General features: G+C 39.6%; 2 protein-coding genes across 2 annotated transcripts; one reads left to right on the top strand and one right to left on the bottom strand.

Moving 5' to 3' along the window:
- Positions 1–4,167: 4,167 nt before the first annotated feature.
- Positions 4,168–4,932, bottom strand: LOC120105558. Its single transcript, XM_039118126.1, has one exon. The coding sequence runs from the start codon at positions 4,930–4,932 to the stop codon at positions 4,168–4,170; it is 765 nt and encodes a 254-aa protein (XP_038974054.1).
- An 11,907-nt stretch (positions 4,933–16,839) lies between these two features.
- LOC103719711 (late embryogenesis abundant protein Lea5-D-like) lies at positions 16,840–17,621 on the top strand. Its single transcript, XM_008809079.4, has 2 exons — positions 16,840–17,118; positions 17,214–17,621. Exons 1-2 carry the CDS (start codon positions 17,045–17,047, stop codon positions 17,434–17,436), a joined length of 297 nt encoding a protein of 98 aa, XP_008807301.1. The 5' UTR covers positions 16,840–17,044; the 3' UTR covers positions 17,437–17,621.
- Positions 17,622–20,326: the final 2,705 nt, after the last annotated feature.

Genomic DNA, 20,326 nt, shown 5'->3' with positions numbered 1-20,326 from the left:
CATCAAACCCTTGCTAAGTTTAACTTTCACTGTGCATCTATACAACTTAGCATAGTTAATCAAAAAGTTTTAGAAGTAGCATAAAAGTTTTGAAAGACCCAATTCACCCCCCCTCTTGGCTTGTATCTACTGGGCAACAGGATGGATGTTGAATGAGAATGTAGTTTCATAATGGTAAGTAAAATTTATGAAGCATACGTTGAATAAGTTATTATATTCTCTTTTATTAGCCCTTTATTTAGTATAAATTTATCATTTAACCAAATATTGATTCTTTTTTGTGCATATCAGGTAACAATATGCCCCGAGGGAGACGATTTAAAGATGTGGAGTTCCAGCATTCTCAGGTGGGATCTACTTCTGAGCAGTCCCTGCAGTCCCAGCAGCCATGTGAGCACCAGCAGCACGATTCAGGATCTCAGCGCGAGCCTCCTGCAGATTGTCCGGAGGATGAGCTCCGGATCCAGGATAATTCGATTTAAAGTTCATATTTTATGTTCATATTTATCTTCAACTTTTTAAGACATTTTATTTAATTTGAATAGATGGACAAGGGACAGTGAGGACGAGACGGGGACCCACTCAAGCAAAGGATGTGTGGAAGCTTCCTCCGGGATGCAACGAATTGGGGCAACCCATCAATAGAGCTGGAAGTCTTCTATCAAGCTTTTTAGGATCGGTTGCACGCAAGGGTCAGCTGTGTCTGCTCAACTATACGAAGTGGAATGACATGCTTCCTTCGTATAAGGTTGAGCTTCTTAGATTCATACAGGTAATGAATTGAATTTGTTCTTTTTAATTTTACTTTTGAGGTTTAATATTATTATAACATTCTGTATCTTGTTGTAGGGTAAGTTTGTACTCCCTCCAGAGAGCCATGATTGGGTGCTAAAGTTCCTCAACCGCAAATGGAAAGAATATAAAGCAAAATTGAAGACGGACTTCAAGCGCGAGGGTATGACAGAGGAGGAGGTTGCTCGTGTGACTCCTCCTGATGTATACCCTCAGCAGTGGAGGGAGCTTGTTCACTACTGGTTTTCTGAAAAAGAACAGGTCACGTATATTGTTTCAATATCTTATATTATTTTTATTATTAATATAGATTGCAAATATATACATTGAATCATATTATACTATGTGTTTCTATTTTGGCAGACATATTCTAATATTGGTAGAGCTGCACGAGCATCTCAAGCAGTTCCTCATACTTCAGGCTCAAAGAGTTATGCGAGACGTAGAAATGAATTCGTAAGTTCTTTTGAAACTATTTGAAACTGTACTAACATATAGCACGTATCATGATATATAGTTTGCCAATATACTTTCTGTATGTGTAGATAGTAGAGCATGGAAGGGAGCCTGGTGAGGTAGAGTTTTATAAGATGACCCACATTCACCGAGATGGCAGCTTTGTCCGGAACGAGTCGAGAGATATAGTCGTATGTATTCATTTTTTATTTGATCATAATTTTTTATTAATTTTAATTCTTTTAAAATATTAATGTGGCTGTTTTTTTTGAGAGAGAGATATAGGAAAGAGCTACAAATCTTATTTTAGAGCGTGTCGGGGAGTCATCATCATCCTACATGGCCAGTCGCGTCGAGGCTTAGGTCTATGCCGAATTGATGGGCCCAAAATGTTATGGTCGCGTGAGGGGTTATGGTGTCGGAGTTACCCCCACTCAGCTATCTGCAGTGAGCCGATATACCCAAGATGCCAGACAAGGTACTAGCACTGTAGAGGTTTGTAGTTTGAAGACAGAGATGGCACAGATAAAGCAGTCATATGAGACAAGGATACAGGAGATGAGGCAGAGTCATATGACTGATATGGCGGAGTTGAAGCAAAGCCAAGAGTTGAAGATACAATCTTTGCACGATCAGCTTGACCATATTTCATCCTTTTTGCAGAGATTTGCTCCTCCGGTACATAACTAAATCTATTTGAATATTTTATGTAATTATAATGTATTCTTGTATGAGCGTGATAACTTTCGTATTTTTAGTTTCTAAAATATTTTTTTTTCTTGTAGGTTGATGATACTTCATCTACTCGTAGAGATGATGATGCCGTCGACCCTTGATACATATCATAGATTGTGTACTTAGGAATTTGAGATGTATGTTTTTAGAATATTTTTGAAGTACAATGTAATCAAATATGATAATATGAATGTAATCAAAGTTCTTATTTGTGACGTGTATTTTGTTATATATGTGATTTAGTGTATTTATTTTGTTAGAATTTAATGTATACAGAGTATTAAAAATTACTGTTATGGAAAAAAAAAATAAAAAAAATGTTATTGCCGACGCTTTTAAGCATCGGAAAAAGCAAGTGGCATGAAAACTGGCACGCCTTTAACGACGCTTTATAGCATCGGCCTAGTCCAACAGTAACCAACGTCGGTCCAAGTTCGCCGACGTTTTTAAGCGTCGGTTACGTCGATGATGAATGACGCTTAAAAGCATCGGCATAGATCGACAGTAACCAACATCGGTCCAAGTTAGCCGACGCTTTTAAGCGTTGGTTACGTCGATGATGAACGACGCTTATAAGCGTCGGCATAGATCGACGACGCTTTTTTGACGCGTCGGCCTAAACCGAGCCCACGCCCACCTGCCCGACGACTTACCCATGCTTTGGGGGGCGTGGGTAGGAAATCTGCCGACGCTTAAAAGCATCGGTAAAGACCAAACGAAGCGCCGGAAGATATCCTTTCTTTTGTGGTGAGAGCTCAGAGGTGATCTAAGGAGGAAGAAATGGGGGTTTTTATCACCCCAACGTAACGGTTCTTCACCGCGGGTATCGCGGCGGTCGAGCGAAATCAGCGGCCGCGGATTGACCGTGGATTGGCTGGAGGGGGGTGCCGCAGGATGCTCGCAACACCTTCGCCCCGATTGCCCCCCGGAGGAGCCGGAGAGGATCGCAATCGCGATCCTCTATTCCAGTTCCTCCTAAAATAGGAATGAGGCTGAAGTCGGCTGGGGCTGCCAACTTCAACCCTATATCTCACATCTCTCCCCCTTAGAAAAATTTCGTCCTCGAAATTTAACATACCTTAGCTTGCAAAAAGGTCTGGATTTTTTTTCTTCTTCTTTTCAAACAGTACTGGCGCTCCCCAAGGTGACACACTGGGTCTGATGAAACCCTTATCAAGGAGATCTTGCAACTGCTCCTTTAGTTCTTTCATTTCTACTGGAGCCATTCTATAGAGGGTTTTGGAGATTGGTGTGGTGCCTGGAATCAAATCAATTGCAAATTCAATTTCTCTATCTAGTGGCAAGGCAGGGAGGTCTTCCGGAAAGACATCAGAGATTCATTCACTACTCGGATATCTTCCAATCTTTGATCTGATTGTCTGGTGTCAACTACTGTGGCAATATATGCTATACTCTTTTTCCTGAGTAGCCGTTTAATTTACATAGCAGAGACAACCCGAGGGAAAGTATAAGCACCACTACCTACAAAGCTAAATTCAGTGTCTCTAGGAATCTGAAATTTTACCCACTTTTTATGGTAGTTAATGGTAGCAAAGTATGACACTAACCAGATCGTACCGAGAATTATGTCAAAGCCATGCATATCTATAACTATCAAATCAGCAGGCAAGTTTCTACCTACCATCTGAGCTGGACAAGTCTTGCAGACCTAATTACCAATCATCCCATTCCTAGTAGGGGTGCTAATATGCAAATTATACTCTAACGGCACATAAGGTAGGTCATATTTTTGCACAAATGTAGATGACACAAAGGACTGTGTAGCACCAGAATCAAACAATATATGAGCATAAACAGAAGCAACCGGTAGTGTACCTGATACCACAATGTTGGATGCCTGAGCATCCTGCTGAGTCAGTACATAAATACAACCCTGTTTGCGCGGTCTCCCCCATGTCTGCTGCTTAGGAGAAGAAGGCTGAGCCGACTGAACTGGGCAGAAGAAGCTTGTACTTGTTGGGTCCCTGTAGCTTGGGGCCTCTGAACTGATTGTGATATTTGCTGATTGCGAGGGCATTCTGCTATCTTATGACCCTGTTGGCCACATCTGAAACATTCGCCAGATAATCGTTTACAGAGTTCTGTCTTATGGGCACCTCCACATGCTTCACATTTAGATTGGTCTGGTTGAATAGTCTCTCCATAAGATCCCTGCTTTTCTGATTACCAAGATTTATTACGAGATTTCACTATCCTGCTAGAATTCTGTCCACTATGAGTATCATCATCTCTGCTCCTCCTCTTTTGTATTCTATCTTTTGTATCTTGTGTTTCCTTCCTGACAATTTCCATATTCTTGGCCCTATCTACCAGGTCATCATAATTTGTTGAGTGCACTGCGGCCAAACCCCGATGTAAGTGAGGCTTCAATCCTTCTTCAAATCTCCTCATCTGGGACTCTGCATCCATGACGAAGGTGGGAGCAAACCGAGATAGCCTGTCAAATTCTGCCTCATACTCATCCACAGTTATAGCTTCTTGATTCAGATTGAAAAATTTCCTCTCTAGCTCCCTCAGGCGACTAGAGGGGAAATACTTGGAGTAGAAGACTGTATGAAATCTCTGCCCGGTAACTACCTCATACTCGTGTGCTAATGTGCGCTCCACTGACTTCCACCAATGATGAGCTCGGTCCAAAAGTATATAGACAGCAAACCTAACTTTCTCTTCATCAGTGCACTCGATTGCTCTGAAGGCTTTCTCCATTTCGTCTATCCAAGCTTCGGCCTCTTGAGGACTGGTGGTGCCTTTAAAAGCCGAAGGAGCCATTTTCTTGAATTCTGCTATACTCCTTCTTTGCTCAGGAGGACTAACATCCTGCTGGACTGGTTGTTGAGGTTGTTGCCACTGTTGGCGTACTAACCCAACGACCTCCTCAATCAGTTCGAGCATCCGGGTTTGATTTCCGGCAACAGTTTCCGGAGTCATTGTTGATTGACCCTGGGGCCCTGAGCTTTGCGATGCCTTGCCTGCTTGGTTAGTAGGGACTCTTCCTCGAGAGCCCCCAACCATCTGATTCAGGCTACGGACACGGCGAGGCAGCATTCTGATTCAGTGAAAATATATAAATGTCATAAAATCATCCAAACAGAATAATACGAGATAGTTAACAAAAACAAATGAATATTATCCCCTTATCTAGTTTCTACCCATCTCTCAACTGTTCGGACGAATCCTAAGAATCCTAAAACTTATGTTTCACTTATGGTTCCTGGTGATCTTCAACCTGAGCTCTGATATCACCAAATATGTCATGCCCCGAGCCCGGAGCGCGGCAGACGCTGCCTACAGGCGTGCAAGGCAGCTGATCATATCGAAGCGAATACAAATACTTAAAATTGACATAAATATTTAAATTATTCAGAAGCAATCTTACAAAATTTCAAAATAGCATATGCCAACATAATTCAAATGTCTAAGGTAATCTAACTAAAATGCCAATAACTAAAGAAATCATCGAAAAATCTAACGCACTCCCCAATTCCGTACGATCAAGCCTCTGGATCTACAAAAATAGAGAAAACAGGATAATGAGCTACACTAGCCCAGTAAGCAATAAATACCCTAGAGTGGGGGTCAAAACATATCATATCAAAATACAAAATAATGACTAGAAATAAATCACAAATAATAATGTTTTTCTTTTTTCAAAACTTATTATCGTTTTTACAAAAACTATGATACCATAATCTCAACATAATAGGCTACGGCCACGTAATTCAGTGGTATGGATTGCACAAAGTGCCAAATCCACTATTTTTATCGACCGATGGTAGCCGGTGTTGCACAAAGTGCCAAATCCACTATATTTACCCACCGATGGTAGCCGATGTCCAAATCTACTATTCTAATCACCGGTGGCGCGATATCGAAACCAGTGTCTCATAGATTACAAGTCAACAGGTCCAACGTGTAATCCCCATTGGCGAGGCCAGAACAGAACAGAACAAATCATAGCCATGCTAAGAATGCATATATATAAAAACAGATTTCATAAATTGCCCTGTCATAGTTTACGGATTTCAGAACATATAACATAATTTTCAAATAAAATTTAACATGCCTGACCATTTTACTAAATACAAAATATATTTCAAAATTTAGTCCACTAATAATTATTTTGCAAAACACTTTAGAAAATACACTTTGAAGTATTAAGTTACTTACCTCTTCTTGCTTAACTCCTACTTCAGGTAGGCAGATCAGGTTCACCTGTTTAAATTTAATTAATTTCTTTATTAATTTCAGAGCTAAGCAAAAACTAAAAAATAATACTATTGGACATGGCCCAACAGGGCCCACAGTTGGCCCATAAAGGCACGGCCCAGTAAGGCCCACATCTGACACGACCCAATGGGCCCGCATAGACCCAGCCCAATAGGGCCTCCAAGGTTGGCCTCTAATTGGTTCATTTATGCAATAAAAATTTATTGCAGGGACCAATATCTAATTACAGAGTACTGTTCCATAATAAAACTTGAGTAAAGGGACTAAACAAATATATTTAAAAACCTTTATGTAATAAATCTTTCTTATAGGGATCAAATATAAATTACAGAAGCCTCTTTTGTGAAATAATATACTGTCAAGGGCATAACTGCAAAATTTCATTTATTGGCCAAATGGGTTCGGGTTTCAGGTTTTCGGTTCCGGATTCCGGATTTCCGATTTCGGGTTCGAGTTTCGGGTTCAGATTTCGGGTTCGGATTTCAGATTTTGGGTTCGGGTTTCAACTGGGCCCAAGTTGGGCCACAGTGAACCGGGCCCAAGTTGAGTTCGGCCCACATGGGCCTTCTTCCTCACCGAACTCCCCATGGACAGGGGAGATTAGAGCGGAAGAGGGAGGGGGCGGCCTGGTGGCGAAGGCCGTCGTTCGGTCGAAGGGAAACCGAGTGATCTCGGTTTGGGGCCAAAACAAAGGGAGGAAAGCATGCTATTTGGCATAGAATAAAGGGCAAAAGAGAGCTTACCAGCGGTCGACGGAGGTGGCGGGAGGGAGATCTCAGCTGGTTGCTCGATCCGGCAGTCAAGCGGCGGCAGCGGCGGCACTCGGAACCGAGGGAAAGTGAATCTGCAAAACAAGGGAAGGCGCAGGGGTGATGGCGGTTGATCGGGCGGCACGCCGACCACTCGGGAGGCAAGAGCAGAGGAAGGAGAGGGAGAAGAGGGAGGAGGGGAGGAGAGGAAGAGAGCTCGGAGGTGATCTAAGAAGGAAGAAATGGGGGTTTTTATCGCCCCAACGTAACAGCTCTCCGCCGCAGGAATCGCGGTGGTCGAGCGAAATCCGCGGCCGCAGATTGGCTGGAGGGGGGTGCCGCGGGGTTGCGGCACCTTTGCCCCGATTGCCCCCCCAGAGGAGCCGGAGAGGATCGCAATCACAATTCTCTGTTTCGATTCCTCCCAAAATAGGAATGGGGTTGAAGTCAGCTGGGGCTGCCGACTTCAGCCCCATATCTCACACATGGTTATCATGGCCTTATCCAATCGGCAGAGGCGCAAGATAGAGGATCACGATCACATCCTCTATTCCAATGCTACGCCCCCATCTTTTCTTTTTTTTTTTTTTGAATTTTAGGCAGAAGCTGGTTGGGCCTGCCAACTTTAGTCCAAAATAGGCAGCCAGTTCTTACAATAGCAATTCATATCCAAGAGAGAGCATGATTTCTCCATTAAGATACCATTGAAGACATGAAGAACTAATAACATTCGCTTTCTCTTTTCAGTTGGTTTAATCAATAAAGAGATGTAAATGAATTCAACATCAAACAGCCATATATTCTCTTTGATTATTATTTTTTTCTTTCATTCAAGCATCATTTTTGGATAGCTACATGCAAGGTCACATATCTACGAGTCCGACTACCGTTGCTTTCCTCCTATGGACGACAACCAAATTGTGCTCCAAATCTGCTACCTTGAACTTACTTGACGGGTTTTAGGGCTTAAACAAGCTGAGGTGGAATTAGAATGGATCTATTACCCATCATGATCAAGTTGGACCTATCACCAGCAATCTTTGGAAAGACAAGAAGCAAGAAATGCTCTCTCTCTCTCTCTATATATATATAGTCCTCTCCATAACTCCGCCTTCTTAGCGTTATAGCATAACCCTCTTAGAGCCTCTTGTCACTCTAGAAGCATAGGAATGGAGGAATTGAAGAGTGACTGATCACACTACCTTTTATGTATTGCGTTCTAGAAGGTAGGAGAGAGGGATTATTTATAGAGGCTCCTAGAGATGATATGCTTATAAGCTTATTTATCATTCAAATTCAAAATTTAGGAAGGCTCCTATGCCAAAGAGTTTTACTTCGTTACTTTGATCTTGTATGGGATAAGAAAATTTGTAGGGCTTCTAATCTGCATCAGCATCATGATCATGAAAAATATTAAAAACATAGCCACTTCTTGTAAAAAGTACTTAGCCAACCTTTTTTTTGGAGGCTTGCAGTCTTGTTCCAAGTTCAAGTTCATAAAATCACTAGGCAAATAGTCATAGTTTGGTGGGAGAATGTTAGCTTGATGTCTACCTTAGCCTCATAAAAACAAGTAAAAAACAAATGTTCATCTCATACCACATGCATTTAAGCTTGAGATGGCAAATGTTGGTTTTGGCAGCCTAACTTAGCTTCCTAGAGCACAATATCTCAAGCTATCTTGGCTTGGTCCAGACTGATTAACATATCAATAACATTATTCTCTCATTTTACAGTCTTATAAGATTATTGTTACCGTTCGCGAGCACATAAATAATGGTCGTTAGTTGATTATTTATCTATCCGAGCCTAATAGTTGGAACTAGAGATGATAACAAGAAATAATGGGCAACAGTTATTAAATAACAACCTTATTGGAACATTTGCTTGGGTAAATAGCTCTGTATGTTCACATAGAATGGTAATTCAAAAACAATGCTTTGCATAATCAATGAAGAGATTCCTATTATATAACAGCTTTTGTAAGTTTCTCTTCTCGGAGTTTAAAACATTATAGCCCTAAAGGAATTGATGACAAGAAATGCCTAATGCCAAGGAAATTTGAGGAGCAACAATAAATTGTATCCGTGAGGCCCTAACTTCAAAAGTTTTATCACCAACTTCAGCATAATTACAGCGGTTTGAAAAATAACAGCCACAGAAAATCCTTGGCTTCATATTAGGTGGTCAGGCCTCCTATACAAGACCGTGTTTAATTCAACTCAAAGTCCAATCCAAGCTTCCACCACTAATTAAATTTTATGAGAGATGTACTTCTACGATCAATCCCTCTCTCTCTCTCTCTCTGTTTTTTTTAAAAAAAAAAAAAAAATAGAAAGGTAGGGAAACCCAATAGCACAATAATTCTCTAGGTCCAGAAGTGTTGAAGATGCACCATCAAAAACTCGAAGGCAGAACATTTGTTTGCCAAGCAAAGAGGTGTGACCATGGCACAAGCCCCAGTTCATTATAGATGAACATTTTGGTTATCACTTGTGCTGTGTGGCAGTCTGGGATTGGCGGGTTACACTGGAGTTAGATTACTTGGATTCAAGTTTTGCTTTGGGCCGTTACTTGTCAGGCTCACAAAAGGTTGGCCCAAGTTTGGCTCGTATTGGTAATGTTGGGAGAAGTCCAAATCCATGAGATCTCCAGAAGTCAGTGTTTAAATAACAGAAAGAAAGTCTACAATGACTGTTCTAATATGGTGCTCATGCAATCATTGGAGGTTGGTTTTGAATGGGAAGATAACTGCATCATGTATTTGGGGGTTAGGGTTTGTGACGAAATTTTATACTCTCTAATTTTCAGTTTTTGTAATGAAATATTTGTATTGTCTCTATCCATGGACGTAACTCGATAGATCGCACCATGTAGATATTATATTGTTATGAATCCACTTTATTTAGGTGGATGATTACTTAGCTTTCTACCTCTTGGGTTTCCCCACTTCTTGGTTTTCCGCCTTTTTAACTCCTAGGCCTTTTCTACCTCTTATCCCTTGGGGATGTCTACATTCATTCACTTTTTTATCTTCTCTTGTCCATTGGGTGTCTTGTTATTATGACTATCTATCTCCTCATTATGACCCTAGGCCTATAAAAGAGTACCTTGAGGAAAATGAAATATACACAAGTGAAAAGAGAAAGAAAAACATAATTACCTTTTATTTTACAACACATTATCAGCACGAAAGCTCTACCAATTGTGGAAGTACGTGGTATTTTTTAACAAGAGAAATATATTTGTGTCATTCTCCAATCTTTGTAAGCTTCTTTCTCAAATTAGTATTCTCAATATCTAATTTATGTTTTTCATGATTGACATAGCATGGTTATATTGTTCACTTGCAATTTGTATCATGCTTTTATTCTTGGCAAAAGTTTAAAACAATATTATTGTTTATATGAATATTACATGATACAAATTCTTATTCTTGTGATTCTTATTTGTAGAGAATGTTAAATCTTATCAAATTTGAATTTGTTGCTCTTGATATTTCTGACAAGAATTATTTATCTTGGATCCTTGATGTCGAGATCCATCTTGATGCAATGAACCTTGAAAATACTATAAAGGAAGGAAATCAAGCGTTCCTACAGAACTGTGCTAAAGCAATGATTTTCCTTCGGCACCATCTTCATAAGAAATTGAAAACTAAGTATGTAACAGTAAAAGATCCCCTCATTTTGTGGAATAGTTTAAAGGAGATATTTGAGCATCAAAAGTGCGTAATCCTCCCAAAAGCTCGCTATGTTTGGATGAACTTAAGGTTGCAAGATTTCAAGAGTGTTAGTGAATACAATTCTGCACTTTTTAAAATCAGCTCACATTTGAAAGTCACGGATGAGGATATGTAAGAGAAGACATTTACTACTTTTTATGCCTTGAATGTGCTCCTGCAGCAACAATATTGAGAGCGGAAGTATCCTGAACTTATATCTGGTCTTCTAGTGGTTGAGCAAAATGATGAGCTTTTATTGAAAAATCATTAGTCTCACCCCACAAGTTCCACACCATTTTCTGAAGCAAATGGCATATCATTCCCTAAAACGAATGATACATCATTTCATAAGAATCGTGGACGTGGGAGAGGACATAGTAGAAAGAATTATCATGGTGGCACCAGAAGTAAAACCACCAAAAGGAAAAATAATAAGTGGGATGCACCGTACCACAAGAAGTGGAATAACTCAGATAAGAACAAAGGCTCTTAGAATAAATAAAAAAAAAACTGAAGATGCATTTCATAGATGTGGTATGAATGGACATTGGTTGCATATCTATCGTATGACTAAACATTTGGCAGACCTCTACCAAGCCTCTTTGAAAGAAAAAGAAAAAGGAATTGAAACAAATTTTGCTGAACCATTAACTCATTTCGAAAAATTTGATGGGCTTGATATTACTCATCTTGATGTTTCTGATTTCTTTAAGGATCATAGTGGTAGAATTGATCATTTGATTAGTGATGGAAGTATTCATTTTAATTAGTGCATTTTTTTTTGTAAGAAGTAATGAAGTTTTACATATATTTTGCATGTTTGTAGAGGCATGGATCTTACTGATGAATCGAATGATGATGATGTTTATTTGGTAGACAGTACTACAACCCATAGAATTCTTAAAAATAAGAAATATTTTCGATGTTTGAAATTAAATAATGCTAATGTCAATACTATATCGAGCCCATCGAATTTAATTGAAGGCTCTGGAAGAACATATATCATGTTGCCAAAGGGCACAATATTTTATATTGATGATGTTTTATTTTCTTCAAAGTCTAGAATAAATTTATTGAGTTTTAAATATATACATTGTAATAGTTATCATATTGAAACCACCGATGAAGGCAACAAAGAGCATCTTATTATTACACAAATGAATTCGGGACAGAAGTTCGTTTTAGAAAAGTTGTCTGCTTTCTCATCTAAGCTGTAATATACACCAATAAGAATGATTGAATCAAATATTGTGATGCACCAGAAGTGCACTGATCCAAAGGTCTTTATGATTTGGCATGATCACCTTGGACATCCGAGTTCTATAATGATGAGGAGAATTATTCAGAATTCATTTGGGCATCTATTAAAGAACCAGAAGATTCTTTTACCAAGTGATTATTCATGCTCTGCCCGTTCTGAAAGTAAACTGATTGTTAAGCCGTCCCCCTCAAAAGTTGTTGTTAAATCTCATTCATTTTTATAAAGAATTCATGGAGATATTTGTGGGCCTATACGTCCATCATGTGGACCATTTAGATATTTCATAGTTTTAATTGATGCATCATGGTCACATGTTTGTCTTCTTTCTACTAAAAATGTTGCATTTGCTAGACTTCTTGCCCAAATAATCAGATTGAGAGCACAATTCTCTGATTATCCAATTAAGACAATCCGGTTGGATAATGCGGGTAAATTTACATCTCAAGCTTTTGATAGCTATTGCATGTCAATTGGAATTAATATTGAACATCATGTTTCTCATACACATACTCAAAATGGTTTAGCTGAATCATTTATCAAAAGACTTAAGTTGATTGCTAGACCTTTGCTTATGAAATCAAAATTACTTGTTTCTACTTGGGGACATGCTATATTACATGCAACATCATTAGTTCGAGTTAGACCATATGCTTATCATAAATATTCTTTCTCACAATTTGCATTTGATCAACCACCAAATATTGTTCATCTTCGCACTTTTGGTTGTGCTATATATGTTCCAATTACACCCCCATAATGCACTAAGATGGGTCCTCAATGTAGACTCGGTATATATGTTGGTTTTGATTTTCCATCTATTATTAGACACCTTGAGCCTCTTACAGGGAATTTGTTTAAGCCACATTTTGAGGTTGTTATTTTAAGCAGCGAATGAGTCTAAGGCACGCCTAAAGCGTGGAAGACTTAATTGGATCGAAAGATAAAAATATCTAAAAGAGAAAAGTACAAAAAAAAAGAAATTGGTGCTCCTGAAGAGGCCATACCCACAAAGCAAGCCATAAAATTTGGTGCTCCTAAAGAGACTATAACTTCCATTCTAAAATCTCCTACAAACTCTTGAAAAGCAACCTCTTGAAGAGGAACCTCCTGAAGAGAAATCTTCTGAAGAGTTATTCCCTGAAGAGGAACAAGTACCTGAAAATAATGAGATCTCAATACATTATATAAGTACGAGAGAAATATGGGATAGAAATAAAATCGTTGTCGACAACGTATTTTCATTTAAAGTGGCTCTTGACATTACCAGAAGTAATGTTGGCATTACCAAAAGTAATGTGGAAAGTGAGTCAAAGATTATCGAAGAATGTCGACATAGAGATGATTGGCCAAAATGAAAAGAAGCTATTGAAGCTAAATTAAGCTCATTAGCAAAACGGAAAATTTTTGGACCTGTAGTCCAAACACTTAAGGGTTCCTATTGGATATAAGTGGGTGTTTGTGCGGAAGCGCAATAAACATAATAAAATTGTGTGATATAAAGCATAGCTCGTTGCACAAGGTAATGAAATTTTTTCTGTAGAAACCTAGGGTTGATTATGAAGAAACTTATTCCTTCATTATGAATGCAATTACATTCAAAGTCTTGATTAGCTTGGTTGTTACAGAAAAATTAGATATGCGGTTGATGGATATGGTCACTGCATATTTATATGGATCATTAGATCATGATATATACATGAAAATTTCTAAAGGATATAAAATGTCTGAAGCGTGTACCCTATCAAGTTTCAAAGATTTTTATATGGGTTGAAGCAATCTGGACGCATATGGTATAATCACCTCAGCAAACTTTATTGAAAGAGGGATTTGAGAATAATCCTATATGCCTATATATTTTCATTAAGAAGTTAGAATCTAGATTTGTTATTGTTGCAGTTTATGTTGATTATCTTAATCTTGTTGGAACTCCTGAAGAGCTCACAAGAACCACTACTTATTTGAAAAATGAGTTTGAATAAAAGATATTGGGAAAACAAAATTTTGTTTCGGCTTGAAGCTCGAGCATTTTCTAAATATAATTTTTATTCATCAGTCAACATATACAGAAAAAGTCTTGAAGCACTTTTATATGGATAAAGCTCATCCTTTGAGTATCCCAATGGTTGTTCGATCACTTGATGTGAAGAAAGACTCATTTCGTCCTCCAAAAGAGGATGAAGAAATTCTTGATCCAAAAATACTATATTTGAGTGCTATTGGTGTACTAATTTATCTTGCAAATTGCACTCGACCTGATATAGCCTTTGCAGTTAACTTATTGGCAAGATTCAATTTTACTCCAACCCAAAGACATTGGAATGGGGTCAATCATATACTTCGTTACCTCCATAGAACAATTGATATGGGATTGTTTTATCCTAACGGATCAAATTCAGAGTTGATTGGATATGCTGGCTATCTATTTGATCTACATAGGGGTCAATCACAAATAGGATATCTGTTTACTTATGGAGGAACTGCTATATCATGAAAATTTGTGAAGCAAACATTATCCACTACTTCTTCAAGTCACTCGGAGATTATTGTTATCCATGAGACAAGTCGGAAATGTGTTTGGCTGAGATCAGTAATTCAACATATTTGAAAAAAGTATGGTCTGTCCACAATCAATGATAGCCCAACAGTTTTGTATGAAAATAATGCTGCTTGCATCACCCAGATTAGATGAGGCAATATTAAAGGTGACAGAACAAAGCATATTTCACCTAAATTCTTTTATACTCATCAACTCAAGGAGAAAAGTGATATTAACGTCAAACAGAAACAGTCAAGTGAAAATTTGACAGATTTATTCACCAAGGCATTGCCAACTGCAACATTTAAGAAAATTGTGCATAACATTGAAATGTGACAACTTAAAAACTTTTGATCATGCACTTTTTAGAGGAAGTTAAGGACTTGAAGTTTTGTGCTGATTGTACTCTTTTTCTTTCGCTAAGATTTTGTCCCATTGGGTTTACCTTTGCAAGGTTTTAATGAAGCAATTCTAAAGCATTTGGTGGTACACAGAAATAATGTACTCTTTTTTCTTCGCCATTGTTTTTTTCCCACTTGATTTTTTCTTGGCAAGGTTTTAACGAGGCATGTTTTTTGTGTGTGGTCATCCAAAGAAGAGTGTTATGAATCCACCATATTTGGGTGGATGACCACTTAGCTTTTCACTTCTTGGATTTCCCCACCTCTTGGGTTTCTCACCTTTTGTAACTCCTAAATGTGTCCCTTATCCCATGGGAATGTTTACATTCTTTCACCTTTTCACAATCTTTTGTCCTTTGCGTACGTGTCTTGTCATTATGACTATCTATCTCTTCATTATGACCCTAAGCCTATAAAAGGGTACTTTGAGAAGGATAAAATCTACACAACTAAAAAGAGAAAGAAAAGCATAATTACTTTTTATTTTACAACATATATGCTTTTGTTTTTTTTTTTTTTAATTTAGTTATTCTCCTTACCTATCGCAGCACATCTAAATCTAATCAATATATTAAAGTCCGTGCTGGATTCTTTGTAACACGACTTAACAGGTGACTATAGCAAACAGTACACCGGTGAAGCTACATCTGATTGGTGGCTTTTCTTGAGCAAGATTTTTAGTTGTATCAAAAGAAAATTGCTATAAGGTTCAACCCGGCTACTAAATACTTTTGTTTGCTGGCATTTCTCATATTCTATACATCACGAGACTTGAGCCTAAGGCTGTAAATAGATCGGATTGACCCGTGACCCAATTCAACCCGACCCAACCTATTTTGGAGAACTCGTATGCCTAGGTTAGGTCCTAAAATTAGGCTCGTTCCATTTTCTGGATTGGGTTTAGATTTACTGAATTCAGGCTCGGCCTGACCTGACCCGATCCGACCTATTTAAAATTTGGTTAATTTTGGGTTTTCAATCTTACGACCTGCTCCAACCCGATTTGAATCTGTAAAATTATTTGGACCCGCGGGCCGCAGCCTGCGGAGGTCCAAACAAGTTTTGAAGCCACGAATGGGATGACCCAAATCAGACCTGAACCAGACCAAAATTTTTTTGATTGGTTCCGAATTATACATGAATCCGAGTCGACCCAAATGACCCCGTTGAATCAAAAATTGTAGCGGTAGATTTGATCCGACCCGATCCAATCTTCTATTGGATTGGATCTAGGTCAAAAAATCCGAATCCAAATTAAAAAAATCAAGTTGGGTCAGAAATGATCTGATTTGATCCGATCTATTTGCAATCCTATTTGACCCATTAAATGACCCACGTGAACCTAACACAGTCCGATAGAACGGACAGCCAGGATTCTGGAATAGCTCCGAATCTCAAACTCGGAAGGTGAACGGCAGCGGAAGCAACCTCGGTCCCCGGAGCCCAAGATTCCAAGCAAAGTCGCACATCGAAAGCAACACCGCGCAGACACATGCGTCTGAACCCAACTTCACGGAAGTCGGCGCGCGCGACCGGGTCCTCCACGACAGCGACCACAAAAAACGTGTTTTTTTCCATGATTGTTTTTCCTACCAATCGACCTGCTGATGAGCGCGATGAGAGACAAATATATGACGAATTGATGATGCTCTACTTGATGGCCACGAGCCTCTTTGTGGCGAACTTACCGCATAAAAAAATCTATAGATGGTTTCCGTCCATGGCGCACGTTTAGTCGATCCTAAAAGGGGCGAATGCGCCGCATACGAAACTTCTATGCGGGTTCGGAGACTCGTTTTCTCAACCTTCTGGAGGAGTCCAGATACCGGGAAACACCGCCGCCTCACTCCACGTGGTGCGCGCCGCGTAGACTCCCCACGCTCGGCGGCCCCCACCACCTCGATGGACTCGAACTCTCTCCGCACCAACGCCTCACCCCCAATTTCTTCGCCGTTTCCTCCCTCCCTCGCTCCCGTCTATAAATACTCTCCTCTTCTCTCTTCTTCTGAATTCAAACGAGAGAGCCGCAAAGAGAGCGGAGGAGGAGAAGAGAAGCGTTTCTGGTTGCTCTCCCTCTTTCTTCGTTCCTTCCTTCCTTCTTCTACTATATTAGCGGCATCGACACCGTCGAATCGAGATCAGATGGCTCGCGCTCTCTGCAGCACTGCTGCTCTCGCCGCCACTCTCTCCGACGGGATCACGGTCTTGATCAGCAGGTAAGAGGAGCATCTAATTAGCTGATGCGGATTGTTGGATCTGTGGTCCTGCAGTGGATCTGACGGTTGTAATTGATCTCTGTTTTGATTCACAGGAGGGGTTACGCCGGAGCGGCGGCGGTGACGGGAACGGCCGCCAACAGAGGGAGGTCGGCGGAGGAGAAGGGGACTGTGGTCGGTTCGAGTTCGTCTTCCAGCTCTTCGGATTCGTGGGTTCCGGATCCGGTCACGGGGTACTACCGGCCAGGGAACCGGCGGGCGGAGGTGGACGCCGCCGAGCTCAGAGAGACGTTCCTCTCCCACAGATCTCGACACTAAATTGGAACAGCAAAATTTATGGATGCTTGCTACTTCCACGAAGGTTCCAATAATTTAGAAAGCAGAAAGAAAAAAAGGAAAGAAAGGAAAGCCCATCATTTACAGCTACTTTGTATTGACTCACCATATTTATAAGCATCAATAAAAGGTGGAATTTATATAATTTTTAATATGTTATAAGAACAGATGGAATTTTATTTATTTGGTGATGCTTAATTTGAGTGGGCCATGATTAAGCTTAAGGAATCCAGAAGAAAAAAAAGAGAGGAAACAGAATAGCTAGTTGATTATGTTGGATATTTTGTTTGTTGATGCCCAAGAATATATGTGTTCTCATTTGGTTTAATTTATCTGATTTATTAAAAAAATAAGAGTAAATTACAATTTTTTTGTAAAATTGCTGTCTATCACATTTACACCTAATAATTTGTAAAATTTATACTTACACCCAATTGGATTAATAACGTTAGTGAAATCATCTGACTTATATAAAAAGTCAAAATTATCCTTAAATAAAAAGAAGAATACACACATTTTTTTATATATTCTTGGACGGATGTTATATAACTTAAAATTATTTTGGTTATTTTTTAAATTTTTTGATACAGCATTTAGATCTTATTTAAAGTTAATGGTTTGACTAACATTTTGTTAAATTATGAGTTGAAATGTTGAATAAAAATAAAGATAAACGTAGGTTTTTCAAACTATTGAATGTAAGTGTGATTCACTCATAATCTCATAGGAGGGTTTTATACTTTATTCAAAAGATAAAATGAAACATGGATAGGAAAGTAACAGCTAAATGGTTGATGTGCACGATGATAATTTTTCCCTACAGTAATATCTCACAATAAAATTAAATCAATAAATCTTTATGGGCTCGTTTGGTTCGTAAAAAAAAAAAGGAAAAAAAAGTGTGGTCAACGAAAAAGTAATGAGATGCCTCTTATTTAGTTGAAGTTTTCAAAGGAGAGAGACGGAAAAGTTGTATTCCCATGGGAATATGATTCCCATGTCTCATGAAAAAGTCTTTTCCATGAGAAACATTGAAAAAGTTATTTTTCCATGAGCCAAAAATCACTCTATTTTTTATTTTTTTCCAAAAAAAATCCTTCATCATTAAAAATGAATTAAAGACCTAATTTTTATTAAAGATATAATAGGAATTACACATAATTTTTTTTAGGAAAATGGATGATCAACCAAACATAAGCACTCTGTAAATCTGTTATTTTTCCATTGTCAATCAAACATGTCAAAAGTACTTTCCCAGGCATCCTCTTTCCAATAATCTACTTTCTAGAAATTATATTCTTAGGAGGAAAAATGTTTTCTTTTGCTGGAAATTGGACCCAGGGGCGGCCGTCGGCTGAGAAGGTGGAGCTCCGACGAGAGTCAGCGGATGGTGTTCCGTTGGCGAGCGGCGTCCTTCAGGGAGCCTGGCAAAAAAGCCGGTGGCCGGGGTTTCCGGCGCCGACCCTCCGATGCCTAAGTCAGAGAGGGCAAACGTATAAGAGGAGATATATGTCCAGAGTTCCAGCGTCCAGCCTCCTCAAAGATGGGAGGGTTCCCCTTTTATAAAGGGGTACTGGATTACCTGTGATATGACGGGGTGAAGTTACAGTATGATTGAGCATATCGTATGAATTAATGCACGATCGTGTGGATTAATGCCCTGCCGTAGGAGATCAGGCCGGAGCCAAGGAATTGTCATGGCTGATCAGACGCAGCCGAGCAGATTTGCCCTGGAGGGCTTGAGATCCGTAGATAGCAGGAGCCATGCGCATTAATTATTGAGTAAACCGGAGGTCTGCAGAGACCATACGCATTAATTGTTGAGTAAGCCGGAAATCTGTAGAGACCATGCGCATTAATTGTTGAATAAGCTGGAGGTCTGCAGAGACCATACGCATTAATTGTTAGCAGCGGTGGCAGGGCATGATCTCTGGTCGAGCTGCAGAAGGATGTGACCACGGCGGGCGGATGGTGAGGTCGGGTTTCCGAGGTCGAGAGCTCCGAGGTTGGGCGTCTGGTCGGGCGCCAGGTCGGGCGTTTTGAGGTCGAGCGCCCGAGGTCAAGCGCTTGGTCAGGCGTCCAAGGTAGGGCGCTTCTGATCACGTGCCGGCGATGTGCTCACGTGCTTTGGGGTGATTTACATTCTCCCAACACTTTCCGCGAACCAAACAAGCCCTATGAGATATAGAGTTTTGAACTCTGAATAATTCTTAAGAGCAATACTCCCGTTATCTAAGTTGGTGATGGATGATGTGGTGAGATGCTTGGGTTTGTCTCCTTCGCAATCCAATCTTTCAGAGCATCGAAACGCCACTTTTAGCTAATATTGGTTCTTCTTCTTGGAACAATCCGAGAGATTCGTCCCTCCGAGCCAAGCAACTAATACAATAACTACTTAACAACTTGCAAACATTAAAAAAAAGAGGGTATAAGTATTGACTTCTTTTTTTATTTCCTTTGTCCTTTTTTAGGGGGAAGGAACTCCGTCGGTGACTCCTAAACTCCCATTGACTCCTTCCTATTTATCTACTGCGAGGAAAAGGGCAACTCGCCAGACAGTGAAATCGACTCAAGGTGTACATGGGAAAGCCAAAGGGACCAGAGGACTGTTGCCCAACATTAAACAGCATCAAAGTAAATTAAGCTGAGCTTGAGTCCAACTCTAAAATACAAGCCAGGCTAGACATTACTAGGGCATTAAGATCATTGTAACAGAATTATAAAACAGTCATCGCAACCATTAACTAACCTAATCACCGTTGCAAAATATGATATGTCTGTCTATAATCTTACATCTAAACTGCCATGGTCTCACATCTATAGGTCATTGTATTCTGTAATAACAGCTAAAACTGGCATGTGAAATTTGTTC

Source organism: Phoenix dactylifera, unplaced genomic scaffold (assembly GCF_009389715.1).
Source record: "Phoenix dactylifera cultivar Barhee BC4 unplaced genomic scaffold, palm_55x_up_171113_PBpolish2nd_filt_p 000311F, whole genome shotgun sequence".
Taxonomy (NCBI): Eukaryota; Viridiplantae; Streptophyta; class Magnoliopsida; order Arecales; family Arecaceae; genus Phoenix; species Phoenix dactylifera.
This window is presented reverse-complemented; position numbering and strand designations above follow the sequence as displayed.